This window comes from Neovison vison, chromosome 2 (genome assembly GCF_020171115.1).
Source record: "Neovison vison isolate M4711 chromosome 2, ASM_NN_V1, whole genome shotgun sequence".
In the NCBI taxonomy this organism is placed as follows: domain Eukaryota; kingdom Metazoa; phylum Chordata; class Mammalia; order Carnivora; family Mustelidae; genus Neogale; species Neogale vison.
In genome coordinates this window covers 41,663,805-41,688,874 of record NC_058092.1, presented here as the reverse complement: position 1 = coordinate 41,688,874, position 25,070 = coordinate 41,663,805, and the positions used below count along the sequence as shown (strand labels likewise).

General features: G+C 37.9%; 1 protein-coding gene across 2 annotated transcripts in view; it reads left to right on the top strand.

The window, feature by feature from the left end:
• NRDC (nardilysin convertase) overlaps window positions 1-25,070 on the top strand; it is a 115,645-nt gene that overhangs the window by 89,800 nt on the left and 775 nt on the right. For both annotated transcript variants that reach the window (XM_044238215.1, XM_044238214.1), the window contains 20 exons: window positions 390-459; window positions 3,202-3,279; window positions 4,600-4,720; window positions 4,797-4,855; window positions 5,146-5,200; window positions 8,460-8,564; window positions 10,047-10,170; window positions 10,715-10,801; window positions 12,735-12,854; window positions 14,199-14,250; window positions 15,131-15,281; window positions 15,740-15,867; window positions 18,228-18,390; window positions 20,149-20,180; window positions 20,426-20,564; window positions 22,585-22,632; window positions 22,926-22,978; window positions 23,391-23,474; window positions 24,113-24,203; window positions 24,436-24,552. In XM_044238215.1, the coding sequence (XP_044094150.1) occupies window positions 390-459; window positions 3,202-3,279; window positions 4,600-4,720; window positions 4,797-4,855; window positions 5,146-5,200; window positions 8,460-8,564; window positions 10,047-10,170; window positions 10,715-10,801; window positions 12,735-12,854; window positions 14,199-14,250; window positions 15,131-15,281; window positions 15,740-15,867; window positions 18,228-18,390; window positions 20,149-20,180; window positions 20,426-20,564; window positions 22,585-22,632; window positions 22,926-22,978; window positions 23,391-23,474; window positions 24,113-24,203; window positions 24,436-24,552 (1,877 nt within the window). The remainder of the gene's footprint in view (window positions 1-389; window positions 460-3,201; window positions 3,280-4,599; window positions 4,721-4,796; window positions 4,856-5,145; window positions 5,201-8,459; window positions 8,565-10,046; window positions 10,171-10,714; window positions 10,802-12,734; window positions 12,855-14,198; window positions 14,251-15,130; window positions 15,282-15,739; window positions 15,868-18,227; window positions 18,391-20,148; window positions 20,181-20,425; window positions 20,565-22,584; window positions 22,633-22,925; window positions 22,979-23,390; window positions 23,475-24,112; window positions 24,204-24,435; window positions 24,553-25,070) is intronic.

Genomic DNA, 25,070 nt, shown 5'->3' with positions numbered 1-25,070 from the left:
ACAGATACAAAAAGATTTAAATGAGAATGATTTTCCTCAAGGTTACATAAACATATATAGCAAGATAGATGTAGGGCTAGATTTCAACCATGGGTCTCCCAGCTCCTAGTCCTGTATCCTTTCTTGCAAGAAGGGATCCTTCTTAGGAGTATTTCATATTTTCATAGTTCTTTTATCCATTTTCTCTACCTATGAAAGCACACTGAAAAGAAATTTTAAAAATTACATTATTCAAATTGGAAAATTGGCAACTTGAAATAATAATTGCATTGTATTTAACCTTCCCCTGTTTACTGGAGGATGAAATATATTTAAAAAATTCGTGTAGCATAAGAAAAATTAATGGAGAAACACTTATATCTGTTTTTCTGGAAAATATTTTTGTTTAGTTGTTCCAATCAGAAAAATTCATGCTCTGACCATCACATGGGCACTTCCCCCTCAACAGCAACATTACAGGTAAGAGTTCAGGGCAAATTTACTGCATTGGAAACTGAATGAGAGTGATATTTTGGAAGCATATTAAACAGTTTAAATTTGAATGTTCTGTTATTTGATAAACTGGGACCTCACTACTGGAGTTTTTGAACCTGGCTATATATTTTAATGTCTTCTTAGGTATAAATACTAGAGTTTTCTTATAGCTAGTTGCCTTTTCTGCGTCTTTGAAAATGACTATCTTTGTGTGAATGTAATTATATTCTTTAGTACTTTGAGTACAAAATATATTAGCTTATGGTTGATTTGTTAGAGGTGACCACTTAGTTTGAGCTTGTCAAAAAGTAAAGTATTTTGAGCCTGGAATATGACTACAACCTAAATCTGAAGGACCTACACCTTTGAGGTAGTAATGAGTTATATAGATTAGGAAAACATTTTTCCAGCTTATTTATATAGTTATCTTATATGAGCAGAATAGCAAGGGCAAGAAGTTCTTTAAAGGATCAGTCAATGCCTACAAATACTTTTCTGATTAAAACAAATGCTAAGGAACTGATAAAAATTTACTTTATTTTTTAAAAAAAACATTACCAACAGAACAAACCCATGAGGATAAACACAGAAGCAAAAGGAAAGCAATATTGCTTAAGCTCAGTAAAAACTTCTTTTCACATATATGATAGAATAATCAATCATCCTATCAAGTTAACAAGAATGGTATGCTTCCCTTAAGAAAGCAGAGAACATGTATTACCTACTTGCTTTTGGTGCAAGGATAACACAGGAAAAAGCAATATACATTGATTCTGTAGTTATGGTAGAGTGTCTTTGAAAGTGTTAAAATTATTATATGCATGTTTAAAAGCTCATTGTATTTAACTTTTTACTATAAAAATAATACATTCTTGTAAAATATTAAAATAGGGCAAAAGAGTATTAACTAAAATAAAGCTGTGCTTCCATTTTTTGTTTCTGGGAAATAGACCCAACATTAATACTTTCTTATATATCCTTCAGACATTGAAACAGTGAATATAAAACCTTTTTTTAATGGAGAAGAAACTATACTATATATACTGTTCTTCCTTTTTTGGGCAATGCTTATTTTTCTAATTAATAAAGGCTGATTTATCCTGATTGATTACTAAGGTAGTTTATTGTAGAAATCTTGAAAATTACTGAAAAGTAGGAAAAAGTCATTCACAATTATGTTTTCCAAAGAATGTTAAAATTTCTGTATGTTTCCATCCAGTTATTATTTTTATGGGCTATTTGTTTTAATATGCCCTTCATCATTCATCTTGAATCTCTAATTCTGTGAATTAGCCTTTTGGGGAAGCCTTTTTTTGTTGTTCCCTACAAAGAAGTCCCCCCTTTTTAAAAATTAAAATTAGACAAAGAAGTCCCCCCCTTTTTAAAATTAGTTATCTTTTAATTTTACAGATGCTCAGAGTCATACACATGTAATTGGCAGAGTTGACATCTGAACACTGACATTTAAATTTTAGAATCTGAACTCTTTTTTTTTTTTTAAGGATGAAACGGCTTATTTTTATTTTATTTTATTTTTTTAAATTAACATATAATATATTTTTTGCCCCAGGGGTACAGGTCTGTGAATCATCAGGCTTGCACATTTCACAGCACTTACGATAGCTCATACCCTCTCCGATGTCCATCCCCCAGCCACCCTATCCCTAACCTCCCACCCCCCAGCAACCCCTCAGTTTGTTTTGTGAGATTAAGAGTCTCTTATGGTTTGTCTCCCGCTGTATCCCATCTTGTTTTGTTTTTTCTCTCCCTACCCTTGTTTATACCTACAGAGTAACCAAATACAAAACCATTAGTTTTGTTCAGATGCAGATGTTGTGTAATCTACAATATTCATTCTTTAATTTATTCCCCTATATCAGTCTTAGGATAGATATAATTCAAGTTTGTATTTTGAAACAATTTTGTGTGGGGTTTGAAGATTGCTTAATGTAGTCAAGATCCTAATACTATAACTTAACTTTTAAGAGTTTATTGAATTCCATAAACTAATTTTAAAATTTAAGAATGCTTAGCTTTCTTAACTTTATTTTTCTATATAGTTTTATTTTGTAGCAATACATTTCTGAAATTGTAATAGAAGCCAGTGGGAAAAGACAATTTAAATAATATATATATAATTACTCAGACTAACATTTTTACACCTGTTACATTACATTGTCATGAAAACTCTATGAGTAAGTAGCTGGGCAAGTGAAGAGAAAAAGAAAAATACAATGAGGTTACGTCTCTTGTTCAAGATCATGCATTTACTTAAAGGAATAACTAAAACTATAAGCTAGATTTTCTGACCCATAAAGCAATACATTTCATTTTACTACAGAGCTTGATGTAATACTGAAAGTTTTTCCTGACACTGAGGGATTCATTCTCTGTATTAGGTTCTAAAATTATAATCTATATTATTTCCATTTGGGGTGAAACAAAAATGAAATATTTTACCATAAAAAGAAGTTTGGCATTCAAGAGAAAAAGTTGTAGTCTTAGTTTTGAAATGATCTTATTCAGTGATTTCAGGTGAAGTTAAATTTTACCATGTTTTCTGTATTTACTGTGCTATTATCAAGTTAATAATAATTTCATGTGTGGTGGAATTTATGTGGTAAGTTTATAGTCATATTCTTAAATATCATAATAGTTGAAGTAAGAATTCCTTGGTGCTTATACCTTAATTATTTTTATTTTTGACCTTAACATTTTTTTTTAAAGGGTGAAGCCACTTCATTATATCTCTTGGCTGGTTGGGCATGAAGGCAAAGGCAGCATTCTTTCTTACCTTAGAAAAAAGCAAGTATTTAATTAATAAGTATTTTCAGTGTAGCAGTCTCTGAAATATAATAGACAATAAGCATTCTATAACCTATTCTTCTTGTTTTATCTGTCAAAAAGCCGAGAATCAGATCTAATGCTTAATTATAGTCACTTTAATACCTAAATTATTTTAATAGCCCTATTGTATTTGTGCATTTTCTCAGAAGCTACCATTTAGTCCTTATTGGAAGTTAGTTGTACACAAAATTTAAAAAATCATAAATAAATGGATTCCAGAGTTACATAAAAGCTTAGCTCTAATCAAGAATTTAGATTTGAATGGTAAAGTAGTCGATTATTTAAATGCTGTGGATCTCCAGCCTTTCCCAACCCGGAAGGTGGACTTTAATGAAAACTACACTGGGCAGAGAAATCATAACAAATAGTGGGACTGTGAACATTATATGCAACTGTGTTAGCAGAATGTTTCCTAATGCATTTAATAAGCACTTGGTTAAGTTGCCTAGTCAAATCATAGAAAGATAGCTTTAAATCAGGACCAATAATTAAAGTACTTCCTTGTTTGATTTTTCTGTACATTAATTCAAGAATGGAAAGGAAGATGAGAAATTTAAGTAAGTACTTTAAAGGAGTGGTATGACTAGAACATTCAAAGAAAGCTAAAAGACTAGGGTTATTATAAAAGAATAAACTGATGGTATTAGTTACATGTATATCTTACATAATATATGCAGTATGCTTGAAGATGTACACAGTTTTTCTGCCTTACCGAACTTTGTTAGAATTTCACATTCTTCATTCTGGTTTCTTCCCTTCTTCTTTTAGGTTTGCAGGATTATTCTAGTCAGGAAAAGACAGAGTCTCATTGCTTCTTTCTTAGACAACCTGTAGAGGTTAGCTGATAGTCTCAAAGAGCTCATTTGATATCCCAAGTAGGGATATATCTGAAGTATTTTAAGCTTCTTCTCGGAGACAGGTTCAAATGGGATGAACGAAATGTCTCCCAGCAACCATAATTTTAATATTTGGTGCTGTTGTCTTCAACAGAAACTACTGTCTCTTCATAAAACTATTAATATTATTACTGTGTTATAATATGTATCAGTGCGTCCATAAATATGGCTGTTATCTCCTGGTGATTCTTGCATATAGTACAGTTGCTTGGGAGGCCTTGTACTTCAAAAATTTATACTTTTAAACTTACTTTTGGAAAGCACGTTTTCCTCTGAGTTTCCCAAATTTTACAAAGAAAGCCTACCTATTTTGTTAATTTGAAGTATTTGTAGACTGTCAATCCCAAGATGATTGAGTGGATTCATTTTTTCCTAACAATAGGTGCTGGGCTCTTGCACTATTTGGTGGAAATGGTGAGACAGGATTTGAGCAAAATTCTACTTACTCAGTGTTCAGCATTTCCATTACGTTGACTGATGAGGGTTATGAACATTTCTATGAGGTAAATAATTAAAATGGAATTTAAGAAATATAGATATTACTTTATGCAAAAACATAATCAGATGTTTTGTTTTCAGGTTGCTCATACTGTCTTTCAGTATTTGAAAATGCTGCAGAAGCTAGGCCCAGAAAAAAGGTAATATGTACATAGTAGAATTAGGCTAGAAATCAGTCCTAGTGTGTTTTAGCCATCAGTCTGCCAAATAAACATGTTTTAGTCCTACCATGATGGTTTTTCAGGCATTTCCTGCTTAAGTTCCTTCACTGACTCCATATTCTGATTCTTTTACATGTGAATACTGCATGGGAAACTTGAAACATTAAGGGTTTACATTAATGTGGCCAGTCTGCTTTTTTTCTCTTTCCTTGCTGAAGAGTCCAATAAATTTAAATATATCTTCTACTTAAAATTTTCTTCTTTCACAGAATTTTTGAAGAGATTCAGAAAATTGAGGATAATGAATTTCATTACCAAGAACAGGTACTGGAAGTCAAATTCTTTTTGAGTGTTATCTGTGACCAAGTTGAAACTGGTGTGGACATTATTCCTCTTTTTGGAAGTGTCACTGGAGTTTTAATTCTGCCACTCTCTGTCATGTGAGTCCTAAGATGGCCTTGAGGTTATCTGAAAATTAACTCCTTGTGTTTTTAAGTACGTATCTTGAGTAACAGTGAGAGCATTAGGTGGATTGACACAGATCTTGTGTGACAGTCATTTTATCTATGAATTCATCCAACTGTGTGTCCTTTGATAAACATTCATGGATGACTTGCTATGTTACTTGATATTTTGGGAATTCTGATATGACAAAGATATTCTACAGGGTAATTCTGTGATAATTACCTTATGTACTACGAGAAACGGTGTACTTTAATTTCAGGGCAAGGAGAACATTTGCCTTCCATCTGAATAGAATCAGGCAAGGCTCCATAGATGTGGTAAATTTGAAATGAGTTCAGCATTAAAAAACAGATAAGGTTGGATACACTGTAAGCAATGAGAAAAACATAAATAAAGAATTCTGGGTTATTGTGAAAAAGTAAATGATCCTATGTGTCTTTGAAAGGAAGGTATAATATAAGGCTGAAAGGTAAGGAGTTTAAAGCAGGATTTCTTTAAAACCCTTTTTGTGGGGCACCTGGGAGGATCAGTGGGTTAAGCCTCTGCTTTCGGCTCAGGTCATGATCTCAGGGTCCTGGGATTGAGCCCCACATCAATGGGGAGCTCAACAGGGAGCCTAGTCATTCGCCCCCCCACCCCACCTGCCTCTCTCTTGTCTGTCAAATAAATAAAATCTTGAAAAAAAAAAAAACCCTTTTTGTGTCTTGGATCTCTTTGGAAATCTGTTGAATCCTCAGAATAGTATTTTCATCCCTTCAACTTTTTTTAAGCTCTCAGAAATTTGTCATAGTGGTACAGTGACCACTGATTTATCCCTCACCTAGATTCACTAGTTGTTAATAGCTTTCCATATTTTCTGTTCTCTTTCTTTAAAAGACAAATTTGTGGTTTTAAAAAAATACTTTATTTGAGAGAGAGAGAGAGTGAGCAAGAGAGACCACAAACAGGGTGAAGAGCAGAGGGAGAAGCAGACTCCCTGCTGAGCAAGGAGCCTGAGGTGGGACTTGATCCCAGGAGTTTGGGGTCATGACCTGAACCAAAGGCAGGCACCCAACTGACTGAGCCATCCAGGTACCCTATATTTTCTATTTCTTTCTTTCCTTATATATGCATGTGCATGTATGCATATCTTTTCCCCAAAACATTTGAGATTTAATTAGAGATATTATGATACTTCACTTCTGAATGTTTTGTAGCATATATCTGCTATACAAATGTATTCTTTTGCATAAACCTCACTAAAATTGTCGTACCCAGGAAATTACATTGAAACAATGTTGTCAAATATTATACAAACCAGGGATGCCTGGGTGGTTCAGTCTGTTAATCTTCTGACTCTTGATCTCAGCTGAGGTCTTAATCTTAGAGTCATGAGTTCAAGCCCTGCATTGGACTCCACACTGGGTGTGGAGCCTACTTTAAAAAAAAAAAAAATACGTATACATACATATATGGGTTACACAATTTTTAATTGTGTACTTTAAAAGTGTGAATTTTATAATATGTAAATTATATCTTTAAAAAAAATGAAAGAGTAGCATTTAAGTGTTTTTCTTAGTACCTGTTCCATTGCCTTGGCACTAGAGATCTGCTTTTAGCCAGGGTCCTTAGTGGTTTCTCATTGGAAATATTTTGAATCATTCATTTTTTTTGCATACCAGAGCAGTTAATTTATAAGTAAGTGGCTGGTGAGAATAAATTACTTAAAAAAAAAAAAATGGGAACAGAGTAGGTGGAATTGTTTTAAATAATAATAGCACCTTAGTAACTGGTCAACTTGATGATTCAGGAATGTTTCCTGAGGTAGGAAGTGGAAATTTTCTATTTTTTTCTTATTCTATTTTTATGTGATAATATAGTAGATAACATATACCTGTGGTCTCTAGTTCACTGTATGCATGTCTCATTTCTTCTCTATGAATGCAGTAACCTTCACTTCTCTTCTGTCTCCCGTTATATAAGAGAACAACCCATAGTGTCTAGTAAAAGACTGAATAGTGTGGTATTTTGGAGAGTGTTTGCTGCTACATTAGAAGGCCCAAGTTCAAGTGTCTACTCAACCTTTTATTTACTGTGTGGCTTTGGGCAAGTGTATTTCCTTATAAAAGTAGGAGTGGAACCACTTGGTATCTGAAGGACTTGGCAGTTTTAAGATTCTGAACGTCTGGGTGCTCAATAAGTATTTGATTGCTTTCCTTTGTAAAAGCATTTTCAGAGGCACCTGGGTGGCTCAGTGGATTAAAGCCTCTGCTTTCGGCTCAGGTCATGATCCCAGTGTCCTGGGATCGAGCCCTGCATCAGGCTCTCTGCTCAGCAGGGAGCCTGCTTTCCTTCCTCTCTCTCTGCCTACTTGTGATCTCTGTCTCGTCAAGTAAATTAAAAAAAGAAAAAAGAAAAAATTTAAAAACTCTGACTGTAATCTGGTTCAGGGTCCAAGTCCCTACTCTGCTGTGTCGGGTATACTTGGGCCCAAGCTTAAGCTTGTCAAATAAACCCTCGGGGAAAAAAAAATTTTTCATTTCATAGGTTAGAGAACTTTTGGTTACTCTTTCACTTTTAAATTGGGGAAATATACTGATGAATATAATTTCTAATATCAAGACTTTTATCTAATGACACATTTTGATTTCTGCATTGATTCATGTTTACAGGTAGTTTTCGGTCTTAGGCTATAGTGATAAAATGATGAAGACTCTCTCTTTAAGGACATCGGTCACATGGGGCACTTCTAAACAAGCATTTACAGTTCAGTATTGTAATGCTCTCATGATGAGGCTGTGACGTGATCAGAGCCTAGTGTGTTATAGGGCTCAAGATGGGGATGGGAGGGGTGTCAGGTTAAATTCCTTAAGGTGGTCAATTTTCTTTGGCTAAATTTTCTTAGAATTCTGAGCATCAAATTACTCTCTTTTTCCTTTTTTTTTTTTTTAAAGTGATTGCTATGCCCAGTGTGAGGCTTGAGTGAGGATCAAATTCTTAGCCAAAATTATATCTGCTCAGTATATTTCTGTTCAGAAGCTTTTGGTTTCACTGTTTAAAGAAAAGAAAAGTTATTTCTGTTCTGTGGTAAATTAAGAATAATGGAAGTTTCTGGTGTGAAATAATTCTCTCTTTACAGACAGATCCAGTTGAGTATGTGGAAAATATGTGTGAAAACATGCAGCTGTACCCACTACAGGACTTTCTCACTGGAGATCAGCTTCTTTTTGAGTACAAGCCAGAAGTAAGGTTTCATTTCTAAGAGTTACTTTTAGACAAAGAGGAGGGGGACAAAGTGCGGAGATACACTTAAGAACTGTGGAAATGTAGAAAACTTGGCTAAATTTGTTGAATTTCTTATTTAAATGAAACAGTAGTTTTGTGGGTAATTTTTCATGATTGTTGTATTTGATCATGTTTTAAATATGAGGAGAAAATCAAGTCCTTTTGTCAGGTACAATTATTATCACTATTTTTCAAGGGTTATAACATCTACTAAAAAAGTGATTACTAAGAATTATGTGCTTTAGTTGCTAGGCTTACTTGGAGAGTTGTTTTGCTTACCTTTTAGCTCAGTTAGAGACTCTGGACAATGACATTTTAACCATTTTGAAAATATTTATGAGAAATGTAAGATTCCCTGAATTTTGAAACATGTGACTTTTGTATATTATATACAAATAAATACTTGGTTGGGTTTTTCCTTCCTTCCTCTTTGGGAGTAAGTCATTTTACTCCATATGAGTTCTCATAGCAGTTTTCAGTTGGATGATTTGCCCCCCAGGGGATATTTGTCAATGTCTGGAGACATTTCAGTTGTCACAACTAGGGTTAGATCATCTAGTAGGTGAGAAGCCAGAAGTGGCAGCTAACCATCCTACAGTGCAAAAGACAGCACCCCACAGTAAAGTATTATTTGGCCCAAGATACTAATAATGCTGAGGTTGAGAAACCTTAATAATAGGGTATTCCAAAATTTTAGAGGTAGAGAAAGGTAAAGGAGGAAGCAGTAATCACACATTCTTGTTATCTCCTAGAAAGATTGGGCCCTGGGGTCCAAGTATTCTATTCTGAACCTCCATTTATTGTTTTTTCTCAAAGAAATAGTCTTTAGTTTGTAGTTAGGGTTTCAGACCTTACCCACAAAATCTTGTGTTTACTCCTACTATAGTTGAAGGATTACTGAAGGGGGCCTTGCTGAGGGATCATTTTACTGATTCTTGGGGATGAAGTAGTGTAAGCATAGTCTTTGGAACCATGTACAAACTTGTTTAGAACTCCACATTTGCTATTTCTAGCTGTGTTGTTCTGTGCATATTATGTAATCTTTAACCCAAGCAAATTAGATAACTTTTAACAGGAACCTGAGTCGTATTCTTTATAAAATTGAGTATACCTTAGAGTTGTTTTAAGATTAAATGAAATAATGTATGTTAAAGACTACCTGGCACATAGTAAAACTTAGTAAATGAGAGCTATTTTTACTGCTAGTTCTATTATTATGTAGGATTTGAAATGAGCACAGTTTATAGTATTATTAAGAAACATTTGAAACAATAGACTAATGAAGTTTTATAAATTGGGGTGTTAATGAGTATAGATAAATTTCATGTGCATCAAGATGTCAGGATCTTGGGGATGCCTAACATAATATGGCTTTGCCTTTTTAACAGAGATGTATTAGGTTAAAGTTGTTATTGTGTGTGTCTCCTCCTACCCCAATTAGGTCATTGCTGAAGCCCTTAATCAGCTAGTTCCGCAAAAAGCAAATCTTGTTCTACTGTCTGGTGCTAATGAAGGAAAATGTGACCTCAAGGAGAAATGGTTTGGGACTCAATATAGTATGGAAGGTAAAATACTTTAATAATTGTCCTACAAGTTTAAGTTCATCTGACTCATCTGAGAATTTTTATTCCTTAATAATTTGTCTGATGGTTCCTATGGGAAAAAAGTGTAAACTTTTTTAGAAGTTTACTTTGAAATGAAAATTATTCATACTGCTTTGCAGAAAATTACTTTCTACTATGTTTATATTTATTATGGCTAGTGAAAAAATCCTGTTTTCTGGGTAGTTTGGGGAGGAGTTTTGACTATGTTTTAGAAAAGTACTTCTGAAACTTCAGTGTATGTATATATCACCTAGAGATCTTATTAAAATACAAATTCTTATTCACTAGCTCTGGGGTAGGGCCTGAAATTCCGCATTTCTAATAAGCTCCCAGGTGGTACCAGTGACACTAACCACACTTTGAGTAGTAAATGGCTAGCATGCCTGGATATATTACAGTTTTCCTGAGAAAGAAAAATTGATTTGTGAAGGCTAGTTGTGAATTGGTTTGTTATTGAGAATTCTCAGCATTTTTTATTGGATCAGTTTGTTTTTCATCTCTACAGATGTTGAAAACTCTTGGGCTGAACTATGGAAGACTAATTTTGACTTAAATCCAGATCTTCATCTTCCAGCTGAAAATAAGTACATAGGTTGGTGAAAAAGTAGTTATTATACATAATCCATTTATGTATCAATTAAACAAATAGCAGATGTATAGTGCATTTACAGAGTGTCGTTTGAATTCCTATTTGAGCTTCCCAGTAACATTGTTTTCTTACTTTTTTGAATGAGAAAACCTGAGGCTTAAAAAGGCAAAGTGACTTTTCCTAGACTAGTCAGTTGGTGAAGGGAGAAAATAGGACTTAAATGTATCTTGGGACTCCCTGAAACTTTTGCTTTTTCTTGGGAATCATAGCTGATCCTTTTATGTCAAATCTCTGTAGGAACAGCCATTATCTTTCCTGGTTGTTCTAGTGTTTTTTAAACCAGAAGTTTTATGAAATCATTGTAGTGGGTTTTCAGGTCAGTGTGTAATGAGTTATGAAAGCATTAAAAAAAAAAAAAACCAGGATGGAAAATAGCGAAATGTTTAATTGCTTTATAAGGAAAGGGTATTATTTCAAGAACTTTGGTTCTGTATAAAGATATATGTGTATCTGCCTGCCTGTCTACTTGCCTGCAATGGGAAACATTCTAACTATGAGAAGGTCACTGGTCTAGGTCAAAGGTTACAGTTGATATAACTAATTTAATCAGAACGCCATTTCCCTAGCAATTCCACTCCTAGGTATATACCCAAAAGAATTGAAAAAAAGTAGCCAAATAAATACATGTACATGCATGTTCATGGCAGCATTATTCATTAATGGGAAATAGCCCATATGTCCATCAGTGAATGAATGGATGAAAAAATTATGGTAAATATATACAAAGGAGTAATAGTCATAAAAATAAATGAAGTATGTACATGCTACAACATGGATGAACCTTGAAAACATAATGCTGAAGAAGCGAGACATAAGGGGTCATATAGGATTCCATTTATATGAAATACCCAGGATATGTAAATCCATAGAGTCGGAACACAAGTTGATGGTTGCCAGTGCGGGGAGGCAGGGGAGTGGATAATGGGAAGTGACTATTTATTGGAGTATAAAGGTTTCCTTTTAGGGTGATGAAAATGTTTTGAAACTGGATAGAAGTGGTGGTTGCACAACATTATGAGTGTACTAAATACTTCTGAATTGTTCACTTTAAAATGGTTAATTTTGTTATATGTATCTAACCTCAGAAGACCAAAAGCCTTTTTAAAAGTCTCATATATTTTAAACAATTCAGTTCCACATCTTGAACTTTGAGTATCTAAACAACCCAGTTCTTTTTAATAAATGTAACAAGTAGTTTTTTATATTCTTGTTTTCCTTTTAGTAGCTTTTCTCACCTACATATGGATGAAACAATTTATGTTTTCATTAACTTAGAGAACAAATTTGACTTTGTTTTTTGGGGTAAGATTTTATTTGCCAGAAAAAGAGCAAGAGAGAGAGTGAGCAGAAGCAGGGGGAGCAGCAGGCAGAGGGAGAAGCAGGTTCCCCGCTGAGCAAGGAGCCTGATGCGGAACTTGATCTCAGGACCCTGGGATCATGACCTGAGGTGAAGACTTAAGTGACTGAGCCACCCAGCCATCCCAAGTTTGACTTAGATAAAAACAGAACTTTTTTGTTTCAGATGTCCTTAAGGTTGATAAAAGACATTTTCATTCAAGAATGGATTTGTTTATAAATTGGTTTATACAACTATCCTGACTAAAGGCCCCTCTTACAGTTAAGACTGTCTTTGAGAAAGACAAAGAAGCAGAACGTGGAGAGATCAGAATTGATCATTAGGAAATTATAGATCTTCAGAGTTCATGTAAAGGCCAAGAGAATTTTCTTTTCTGTGTTCTAATTTATTATATTCTAGCATTTGAATTTGGCTTATTTTTGCCACAAAGAAAAGTTATCTAGACTTCTAAAACCAAGAACAGATTATTGGGAATCATGTTAAATTACTTGAATGAATTATTACTCTTTTTTTCGTTAGCCACGGACTTCATGTTGAAAGCTTTTGACTGCCCTGAGACAGAATACCCTGTTAAAATTGTGAATACGCCACAAGGTTGCCTGTGGTATAAGAAAGACAACAAATTCAAAATTCCCAAAGGTAAACTGTTTCCCTCTGGAAAAGGAGTGAGCTAAGTATAGCAACTCTTTCTCCACTTGGTAGCAGCCTATTTCTGTGTGTCTGTCACCTGTCTCCCTTTCTCCTTCCGCTTCCAGTTGAAGATCTTTTCTTTTCTTTCTTTCTTTCTTTTTTTTTTTTTTAAAGATTGTATTTATTTATTTGACAGAGAGAGAGACACAGTGAAGAGAGGGAACACAAGCAGGGGAGTGGGAGAGGGAGAAATAGGCTTCCTGAGGAGCAGGGAGCTAAATATGGGGCTCAGTCTGAGGACCCTGGGCTCATGACCTGAGCCAAAGGCAGATGCTTAATGACTGAGCCACCCAGGCGGCCCTGAAGATCTTTTCTAGGCTTATCTATCAGATCCATGCTGTGCTCCAGTGCAGTTGCAGAAATCCTTGTATAAATTACAGATTCTAGGAAATACATAAGGATTCAAGGCTAAAATGCAATTGTTTTTAAATATTCTTCTTGCAGTTAAGTGAAAGCAGAGCCAGGTGTTTGACCATCTTAGGGAATCGGTGGTGTGTTAAGAGTATGCTGAAGGAGATTATTCTTAGACACAATAGCTAGCCTATTCCAGTATTACAAATGTAAAATATCCTCCATCACTCTCCCTCTACCATTTTGCTTTTTTTGTAAGAGAATCACAGTATACAGTTAAATAGACTTAAGAGTTCTTGTCTTTAATGTTGACCCAAATGTCTTTAAAGTTGACCCAGACTGTGTTGCATTTTTATTTTCTGTTCTTGTGCATAGCATAGGAACTTACTGAAGCAGCTTGGGATCCAAAAAAATAAATAAATAAAATGAAATCCTTTCATTGCCATTTAACCCAGATCCCCAAGCTTAACACAAATGTTCCATGGCTCTTAGGCCTTCTTGAGTTTTGGGGAAGGTGTTTCTTGAATTACTTACCAGTGTTTCTTAAAAATGGTCTTAATATTTATTCAGCTTCTTTGGAAAGTCTCTGCTATAGCTTTCTGTGAGCATTGAGATTGTTTTTTAATGTTTTTGACATATATACCTCTGTAAACATTTTCTCTGAAAAAAGCTATTAATAAATATAGCATTCCTAGGCTTCTTTGTATGTCTGTGTATCTGATCTTCCCACAGATTACAGTGTGCCTTCTGGGTATACTTAGAATGGTAAATACTACTTTTTTAAAGATAACTTGAGGATAAAGATGTAACAAGGATTTAAGGGCTAATAGTTTATTTCAGAATTTTTAGAATCTGATGTTAGGGGCATATAGCAGATGTACAAAATATTTGAGGCCTCTGGCCTGTATTTTCTTATCTTTTTTTTTTTTTTTTTTCTTTTAGCCTATATACGTTTCCATCTGATTTCACCTTTGATACAGAAGTCTGCAGCAAAGTAAGCATTTGTCCCCTTTACTGGAAAATGTTTCTTTTTGAGAAACTATTTTGTTTAATTCTGAATCATTCCTTCATTTTCTCTATTAGTACTGAGCTGTGCTGCTGATTTATGTATTTTTTTCTGTGCCCTAAACAAATTATTTGTATTGATACTAAACATTAAAATGGAGTTGTGGCAGCTCCATTTCCAGCACCCAGTTATAAAACATGCTGATAGTGTACAGTAGTCATAGTATTACTGGATTGAGAAAGTTCTTTAGAGAGGAGTTTGGATTAGCTTCCAGTCTACAATAAGAACAAATGCATCTGTTGATCCTATATTTAGAAACTCCCAAGGAATCTGATTATACTTTGTTTGTAGCAAATAACGTATTTATAGATAACTGCACTGTGGGAGGTCAGTCCTAGAATGTACCTGAGAGGTGCTCAGGAAATGTTAGTATACTTCTTCCTTTGCCGCTTAAACTGCGGAATCTAGCCTTAGAATGAGAGGCAGCACTAATATTTATTAATACCACTTGAAAGAGTATATTAACCGCCTTCCTTCTCTCAGATTTTTAATTTGTCAGTCAGAAAACCTGGGCTGCAGGGATGGCCAGAGCCTTTGGGCCAGTTGCCTTTTACACGTACCCCATTTTTCAGTATAAGCACTAACATTTTACATGTGTGCGTAACATGATGAGGATTGGGAAGCACTGCTGAAGGTAGATATTCTGTAATGTGCCTATAAAACGAGTCCTGGTAAGCTCTATTTACCTTTGAACTACATTATGGAGTGGTCACTGTCTTTCTAAACATGGAATTTCCTATTCCAAAGCACATTCGTTCATGTTTATTTCTTGCCAATTAATGGTGGTGTTTGCATTTTATACTCTCAGTGTGGTCCTCTTTGATATCTTTGTCAATATCCTTACCCATAACCTTGCGGAGCCAGCATATGAAGCAGATGTGGCCCAGCTAGAGTATAAGTTGGTAGCTGGAGAACATGGTTTAATTATTCGAGTGAAGGGATTCAACCACAAACTACCTGTAAGTACAAGTGTTCTGTTTTGCTCATAGAGAGGTTTAAATTTTATGTTTGTTGCCCCTAAAGCACCAAGTATAGAGGCTTATGGATGAGTTGGTATAAACAGAAAGAAATGTTCATTGATGTGGATTAGCATGTTTTCTTGGCTGGTGACACATAAGAGCAACGTATTTACTACTTACTAGCAATGCATGCAATACAGCCTCTGCTTCAAGCTTGATTTCACAGCCCTTTGCTGTCAGTTTCTCTGCAGCCAACACTGGATAGGATAGTTTGATAAAAGTTGTCATTACTTCCAAAATTAATATATAAATGTAATGCCCTCCCAGTTAAAGTCACATTTAGGGGCAGTGAAGATAGTGAATAAAAAATTACTTAAGTTTATTTGGAAGAAGAAAATCTTTAAGAAGAGTGGATTTCATGCTTCTTTACTCAAGGTTCCTCTTTCTTTTCTTTTTAGCTACTATTTCAGCTCATTATTGATTACCTAGCGGAATTCAGTTCCACACCAGCTGTCTTCACAATGATAACTGAGCAGTTGAAGAAGACCTACTTTAACATCCTCATCAAGCCTGAAACTCTGGCCAAGTGTGTATACATAGGATCAGCTTATATTTTGAAGGCCTGAAAGTATTTGCCTTTCTAGGGGTTAGGTGTAGAGGGAATGAGGCTGTAGTTTCCGTAATAATTTTTCAAATTAGAATTGGCTGTGGTTAAGGAGACCATCCATTGGGTTATAGGATTTCTTTTTCTTTTTTCTTTTTTTTTAAGATTTTATTTATTTGACAGTGAGAGAGTGGATACAAGCAGGGGGAGTGGGAGAGGGAGAAGCAGGCTTTCTGCTGAGCAGAGAGCTCCACATGGGGCTCCATTACAAGACCCTGGTCTCATGACCTGAGCTAAAAGCAGACATTTAGTGAGCCACTCAGGTGCCCCCAGGTTATAGGATCTCCAAACATAGCTTAAGTAACTCTGTGAGTAGGACTAAAATAAGCCTACTGACTCTACTCAGAGGCTAAAGGTAAACAAGGATGTTTTTTCCAAAGTTTGTAAGTAAACAACGGTTAAAGAAATACTGGCTTTGGGGCGCCTGGGTGGCTCAGTAGGTTGGGCTGCTGCCTTCGGCTCAGGTCATGATCTCAGGGTCCTAGGACCGAGTCCCGCATTGGGCTCTCTGCTCAGCGGGGAGCCTGCTTCCCTCTCTCTCTCTCTACCTGCCTCTCTGTCTACTTGTGATCTCTGTCAAATAAACAAATAAAATCCTTAAAAAAAAAAATGGCTGGCTTTGTTATAGTTCAAAATTGCTTTACTGCTGATTTTAGTATATTGGGTATTGTTGTGATGAAACAGTTGAGTTTAATTGCTTAACCTGTCACTTACCTGGAAACTGTAGCTATCCAGAATTCAGCCAAGTTTCCAGAGGACAGCAAAAAGGCTTCTGACTGTATAATAATGCTTAAACCCTCTGCTCATAACTCCTTGAGGCTTTCATTAAAGCCTGTTCTTTATGTTTTTTTTTTTTTAAAGAATTGAAAGCATAGTCTTAAAAGAGTTTTTTTTTTTAATGATTTCATTTATTTATTTGACAGAGACACAGTCAGAGCAGGAACATAAGCAGGGGGAGTGGGAGAGGGAGAAGCAGGAAGGTCAATACAGGGCTCGATCCCTGGACTCTGGGATCATGACCTGAGATGAAGGCAGAGGCTAAACAACTGAGCCACCCAGGTGCCCCGAGCCTGTCCTTTTGTCTAGGGCTAATGGTAGCCTAGCTGTACCTCTGTGTGAATCAGAAAAAGTACCCTTTTGAAGAGGAAGTACCCTTCCTCTTTCAGCAGGAAGAGCCTTTGTGGGAGGGAGAAAAAAGTCCCCTCTATGCAGACACAGCCCTTTGAGCATGTGGCTTGCAAGCCCCTGCTTGATCTTGCTGGGCATCTAGAAATGGTAAACAGCACAACCTTATATAGAGACCCTACTCTTGACACAGTTATTTGTTTATTTCGTGGTCAGTTCTTTATTTATTTTAATTTTAAAATTTAAATTTAGTTAATTAATATATAATGTACTTTGGTTTCAGAGGTAGAGGCCTGTGACTCATCAGTCTTCCATAGTACCCAGTGCTCATTTTACATCACATGCTCTCCTTAATGTCCATCACCTAATTACCCCATCTCTCCACCACTCCTTTTTGACACAGTTATATGGAGCCCACATATGAACAAAATTCAAAAGCAAGGCAGGTGGCAGTTAAGAGTCAGACCGGTAATTACCGGTAGTAATTTGCCACGTTCCAACAGTTTAGTGTGAGGAGGGAGGAGAGTTCAGGGTGGGAGAAGTTGGGGGGATGAGGAACAGGGGTTGGTCTGATTCTGGCCTAGAGCCACTATGTGTACTATGTTGTCACTGCAGTAATAGATTCCCATAATGCTGGCCCCTAGTAATTAATAAAATGTTAATGAGATTTCAAACAAAATAGTAATATTCTAAATTGGTGTGTGACTCATCTGGCAACTAATGTGAAACTTTTATTTTGCAATTGAGACCAGTAAGTGAGTTGTACCAGAGAGCAAATCTATATATAATTTTGTGTATGTAATTTTAAGTGCTTTTTGGTGATTATGACATTTTCTCCCCCATCTTATGATAGAAATTCTTTTTTTAAAAGATTTTATTTATTAATTTGACAGAGATCACAAGTAGGCAGTGAGGCAGGCAAAGAGAGAGGGAAGCAGGCTCCCTGCTGAGCAGAGAGCCTGATGCAGAACTCGATCCCAGGACCCTGAGATCATGACCCCAGCCAAAGGCAGAGGCTTAACTCACTGAGCCACTCAGGCACCCCAAAAGTTCTGTCTTTTTAGAAACATGTCACCTCTAGAAACTTAACAAAATCTTTTTTTTACCTTAAGATTCATTTCAAAATGATGAAACTTTTTTTTCTGCCCTCTGAACAGAGATGTGCGGCTTTTAATTCTGGAATATGCCCGTTGGTCTATGATTGACAAGTACCGGGCTTTGATGGATGGCCTTTCCCTTGAGTCTCTGCTGAGCTTCGTCAAGGAGTTCAAATCCCAGCTCTTTGTTGAAGGCCTGGTACAAGGAAATGTCACAAGCACAGTGAGTGTGAGGTGCTCTCTTGCTCTTGGCTAGGTCTGAATGCTGCTGTGGGCTCCGGAATTGCATTAGTTCTCCAGAAAGAGAAGCTCTATAGAGTTGTCATAGCACAGCCATTCTGATGCAGTGCAAGACTTTCTTAATGAGAAGATTGCTGATAATGGATAGAGCTTTGGATGAAATGGATTGGGTAAATACATGGTATTGGTTATTTGTTGAAGATTGTGTGTGGAAACGACAGTTTAGAAATTAAAGTGTAAGCTCTGGGGTATACTGAGGGATGTACACAGACACACACACACTTTGGCGGAACTTGTATATCAAGGTTGTGTGTTAAGGAGCTTGGGCTTTATCTTGTAGTAAATGGGAAAATCAGTGAAGCATCTAAAAAGGGATTTGTTGTTAAGAAAGATGCAGGGACCAGTTAAGAGGCTTTTATAAGAGTTGACATGATTCCAGAGTTTATGAGGTATCCAGAGTAGTCAAAGTCATAGAAACAGAAAGTGGAGTAGTGGTTACCAAGGGTTGGGAAGGTGGAAAAAAGGGGGAGTTGTTTTATGGGTACAGAATTTCAGTTTTGCAAGGTGAGGAAGTTTTGGAGTTCCGTTTTACAACATTCTATTTATACTTAACACTATGGAACTGTACACTTAAAAATGGTTAAGATGGTAAACTTTGTTATGTGTGTTTGACACACACACACATACACATACACACACACATGCACGCACACATTGAGGCAAAAAATGATGAAGCCTGAGGTTAGGCAAAGTAAATGAAAAGAGAAATAGTGCGGTAGAGGATGGCTAAAACTCAGTGACTAATTGGATGTGGGTCTAATAGAGGAGGGAGGGGTTTAAGATGATGCCTGAATTTCTTGCTTGAACCAGTGGGTTGGTGGAGGAGTGGGAAAAATAGGTTCGGGGGGCATATGAGGAGTTTGTTCTGACATATATCGAGTGGGATAGGTCTGTGGATCTTGTAACTAAAAGGCCTCTTCCAGCCAAGAATGCTTGTTTGGGACTCTGTAAATTACTTGGCTGTTGACCATCTTTCTTCATGGCTTCCCGGTTTCTCAAGACTGGCCCTTTGATGGAATATATGACTGGCTGTTATCTCCTCTCCACTTCCTGTCTTTATTCCCCAGCCTTCAAACCAGCCTTAGTTTCTTTCCTCCCCCTGTTAAGTTTAAAAGCTTCCACTCACAGAGAGAAGCAGGGTAGCTGCCTGCTTTTCTGAGCACAGTGGGAGTACTGGGCAGGGGTCCTTTTGGTCCAGAGGACTTAGTACCATGAATTGCTCTAGGTAGAAACCACTGTAGAGTTGAGCTGACACCTCCTTTTATACCCAATTTTGTAGATAAGAAAAAAGAAGTCTTGAGAGGGGAGAAGCAGCATTCACTTAGTGTGAAGTGTTGTTTTATTGCTCTATGCCGTGTTCTGTATTTATAGACCGAGGTTTTGATAACAAAGTCATAGGTGTCACAGAGGACACAGCCTAGTAGACTAACCTGGACAGTTAAGTTTGATCATGTCACAGTGTACAGGTAAACAGAATGCCAGTGGAAGAACAGAGGAGATGTTCAGTTGTGAGAGCCTCTTAATTTTCAACAGTCATAATCAATGTTGTTGAGAGACTATATCTGCTTTCCTTAATTCTATCCAGGGCTTCTTAAAGAATTAGAATATTGATATTAGTTGCTTCTGGGTGAAATTAATGTCAGGAGAGCCTGCTATAGTTATTTTCTCTTTTGCTTCCTAGGAATCAGTGGATTTCCTGAAATATGTTGTTGAGTGAGTATTGGTTTTTCTCTGTGGGAGTTGTTTATTCCTACCAGCAGTAGGGCCTTGAGCCACAGCTCAGTTATTACTAAATCCACAATGGATGATGCTCCTTATGGTAGGTTTTCTTGAAGCTGGTTGTGTAAACAAAGTTGATTCAGAAGGGACTGTGGGCAGCCTGACCCTTCACAGTAGTTTGTGGGTGGGGGTAAGAGGATAAAGGCACTGCGCAGTGACCCATACTCATTCTTTCGCAGCAAGCTGAACTTCATGCCTCTGGAACAGGAGATGCCTGTGCAGTTCCAGGTGGTAGAGCTGCCTAGTGGCCACCACCTGTGCAAAGTGAGAGCTCTGAACAAGGGTGATGCCAACTCTGAAGTCACTGTGTACTACCAGGTCAGTTGGCCCCTTTACAGATGGCCATCCTCATGGCTAAGTATCTTTAGGGCACTAAAGCCTAAGTACTAGGGCACTAAAAGTCCAAAGTACCTGGAAGTTGTGACCCTACGACTTTCAAGGTCCTTTTGCAGTTACCTCTGTAGCTTTTAATCCTTAGGGTCATTTGTCTTCCTGAAGCAACTGAATTTTAAAAATTGCTCCTATTAGTGAAATGGATCCTTTTACAATCATAGGGCTTCACTGAATCATTCAGCTGCTAGTCCAGAGGGACAGAGACTGAAGAGTGGTTGGAAGTTCCCATGTGTTCCCCTGACAAAACCCCAAGTAGCAGGGTATTTTTTAAAAGGACAGTTTTGAAAAAGAGACAAAAGTAACATAGCTAAGTGATCAATATATAGCAAACAGAATGACTACCAGAGTCATAATTAAAAGTTTTAAAGCATCTGAGATAAAGGACTTGTCACTGTATTTTGATGATGAATACGAAGTCCAGAGCCCCTTACTTCCCTGAGGTCCTACTAATTGGGGCTTGAATCTATTCCTTGTGTCCTCAGATCCTGTGTTCTTTCCACACCATTCTAGAAGGGCGGGATGGGGCGGGTTCCTATGCTATGGTTCCTGGATGTCCTGCACGAGGAGGTGACTTATCTTGTCAGGCCCTGTGAAGATCCTCCTGGTCTGGGCTTTGGGCAGGCCTGTCACCTGTCCTTTTACTGTCCTTTTACTGTGTTTACTGTGTTTCTCGCCCTGGACCTACGTCTTCCTATAGAGACCTACCTTGTCTGTGGAGCTTATCTCACTCTGGCTATAGATAACTAGTTTGCTTGCTTTTATCCAGGTTCTCAGTTTTTCTTTAAGATTTATTTGAGAGAGCAAGAGAGCTAGCGAGTGAGCGTGCACGAGCAGTGGGGAGGGGCAGGAGGAGAAGCGGACTCTCTGCTGCGCAGGGAGCAGGATATAGGACTCCAATCCCAGGGCTCTGGGATCTTGACTGGAGCTGAACGTAGACGCTTAACCAACTTCAGCCACCCAGGCGCCCTGTTCTCAGCTTAGTATTTAAAGCTGAAATGACTACTGGGCCCAGATTTCATAAATGATATGCCTGGCCCTGCTTAGCCCTGTCCACATTTCCAGTGTTTCTTCTGCTCAAAATCCATAGTACTTTACCTGTTGTAGGGTGAGATTTCATATTGTGGGAACTTGTTTGTTGAGGCACTTTCTATCTATTACCTCTTAGCACTTCCAAAACAAGCTTTCTTTACAGAACCACTTCCCTCCTCCCAGAGGGCATTTTGAACAGAATATCTCCTTGTCTAACTGAACAGGACTTGCAGGACACACAGGCTTTTAGCCTTTCTTTAGTGAAGTGGGAAGGGACAGAGTCTGTTAGAGGAACCTGACTGTGGGATGTACTAGCAGCATCCTTGCTTGTTGGCCTCCTGCTTTCTTTCATGCTGACTGCATCATTTTGCTACTCTCCAGGACAGCCAGGATGTGGTCTCCCAAGTATGGTATCCATCTGCCTTTTAGGAATTTGTTGACTGGTTTGGGTTCCTGTGTGTGGCCTTAGAAGCTTCTATTCATACCCGTTTTGTCTGAGGAATCAGTCCAGATACCCTTCATTGATCCCAATTTTCTGTTCTTCTTCTTAGGACCTTGAACTTCAAGTACCTAACTTCAGGTTTTGTTCTTTGGGTCTTGGACAGGAGCCGGCAAGTTGGGTATTACTCCAATACCCAAAGTCCAGTTGGGACTCACCTCCATTCGGACATACAGTCCTGTGCAAGGGCCAAGAATACAAATGATCAAGTGTGATTTCTGTCCTCACAGGCTGTCTAGTGGGAAGGTAGATGTGTCAACAAAATTGTAAATAAGGAAATAGAGAGTGTGATCAGTTCTCTTGGGGGAAGAGAGTAGGATGGATTCCTGAATAAATGGTTATCAAGAATAGCTTGATTCTTAAAAAGTACTTTAAGCCACTGGATTTTCAGTTGGTCTGACCAACCTCTCCTTTCAGTCAGGTGCCAGGAGTCTTAAAGAATACACTCTTATGGAGCTGCTTGTGGTAAGTTGTAATAAAGAAGAGTTAATGTGTTCAGGAGCCTCTGACCCACTATGAGGACTGGCCTTTCTGCCTGGGAGCCAGGGACTTGGGAGGGGTCGGGGACCTGTTTGGTAGGTGAGAGGGTTATTTTTGGTATTGTCATCTGCTATGAGCATGGAAAGGGGGCCTGGGTAATTTAGGAAGAAGGCAGTAAGGGAGGCTGGACTTTGGGGTTATGTACACACTTGGGGGTTAGAAATGGAGGTTTCTGTGCTGGGAGGAGTTGGGCTGATGGGTAGTATGTTGAATTACAGATGCACATGGAAGAGCCTTGTTTTGACTTCCTTCGAACCAAGCAGACCCTTGGGTAAGTCTGCTGGCAAGAGCACTGAGCTCAGATAAAGGTCTGGGGCTTATTTTGCAGGCTGTATTATCAGATATCCTGACTGAGTGCAGCCTCTTGGAGCTTGCTGGTCCTTCCATGTTTTAGAGTCATACTGGTCAAAACAACTAGAATCTGCATCTTGGACTATGATCAGGTTTTTAGTTCAGTCAAGTTTCAAAGATTAGCAAGGAAAAAAGCTAGTGCGTAGTTCTCAGTTCAGAAGAGGGGTGGACACCCTAACCCAAAAATGAAGTAGATGCATACCAACTGTATTTTCTTTTAGATCTCCAGGTCCAGTTAGGATGTGCAGAAACCCTTCCAACTCACCTCTAGTCTCTGAGGGCAGGGCCCTGGGGACTACCTGAGTTCACAGAACTTTCCATTCTGGCCGTAGGTACCATGTTTACCCTACCTGTAGGAACACATCTGGGATTTTAGGATTCTCTGTCACTGTGGGGACTCAGGCAACGAAATACAAGTGAGTAGATGGGCCCAACTATTATTCTTAGCCTGGAGATTGGGGGCTATAGCTGCTTCCTTAAACCTCAGCAACTCTGACTGAATAGGGTTTGCTTCACTTGGGGGTGGAGATGCAGGGTGGATCATAGATGGCCTGATCCAAGATGGATCAATAATGGTTCCAATGATCCTAGAAGGCCTAACTAAAGTCCTGTGGTATTCCATGGTCACTGTGCAGGGCTTGCCAGTGTGTCCTCTCTCTAGGCAGGCCTGAGGACAAGAAAAGCAGAAATGGCTGATCTGGCATTTATCCTAGAACCAGGGTTCAAGTCTTGCTGGTTCTCAGCTTTGGAGCGGGGTCAAGCATGGGTTGTCACTGCTTATGTGCTGAGGATGTCAGAAGGTGGGCTACTAGAGTTAGGGGTTGGGTCCTTTTCCGTTCTCTCACTAAGCTTCGGGAAAGAGTACTGAGGCCTGGAAGAAAAGACTTCAGTCTCTTTCTAGAACCATGCCTTAGCCCTTTTTCTCCTTTGCATTGTTTGAGGTTTTTTTTTTCTTTTTTGGTGCAAAATACTGGTTTTATTAAAGCATGGGAATAGGACCTATTAGCAGAACTGCTGCCTCTGGTGACTTTTAATTGAAGATATTTTGTTTTAGTTCTGAAGTTGTTGATAAGAAGATAGAAGAGTTTCTTTCTAGCTTTGAGGAGAAGATCGAGAACCTCACTGAGGAAGCATTCAACACCCAGGTCAGTAATGCTGGCCTGGTCTTTTGTTCCTTTGGCCAGTTCTTGAGTTTTGTAGTTCCACATTAATGTGACCAAAATGTCTTCCTAGCTTCATCCCTCCCCTTCCTGCTGGCAGGTCCCAAGTGAAGGGATCACAGCAGGTCTCTCATAAACCAGACCAAACAGGATCAAGTGTGTGCTGGGGCAACTGGTGTGATGCTACATCTGAGGGTTTCTCTCTTTGGTGGAATAGGTCACAGCTCTGATCAAGTTGAAGGAATGCGAGGATACCCATCTTGGGGAGGAGGTGGACAGGAACTGGAACGAAGTGGTGACCCAGCAGTATCTCTTTGACCGTCTTGCCCATGAGGTAGTAACACAGTTTTGAGTATCAGAGTCCTGACCGGGACTCCTGATTTTATGAGTCACAATCCCAAGCAAATCAGTATTGTGTGGAAAAGACCAGATCCATTTTTGTATTGGTACTGTTTCTGTGTAATGTAATTGTTTTATATATTGTGTTTATATTGAGGCTCACTACAGGATTTGTGAGGGAAAAAGGTTTCTGCTATTTAAAGAAAATTGAGAACTTCTATCTTTGGAGCAATTCCTCTCCAGATTTATTAATTCTGGGTGTCAGGTCTTTTTGACCTACAAAAACAGCTCTAGGACCTGCAGTATAGCTCTCTGAGAATATAACCCTACATGATGAATTAACAAAGACACTGAGGCAAAAGGGTGGTTTAACAAGAGGTTTCAGCCCAGCTCAAAAGGTGCTCCAGTTTCCTGATAAGAAGACAAACTTCTCTTCATCTGTTTCAATTGTTACTGTATTTTCTCAGGCAAGAGTATGCCTTAGCATGCACCTGAGAGGTTACACGAAGGTGG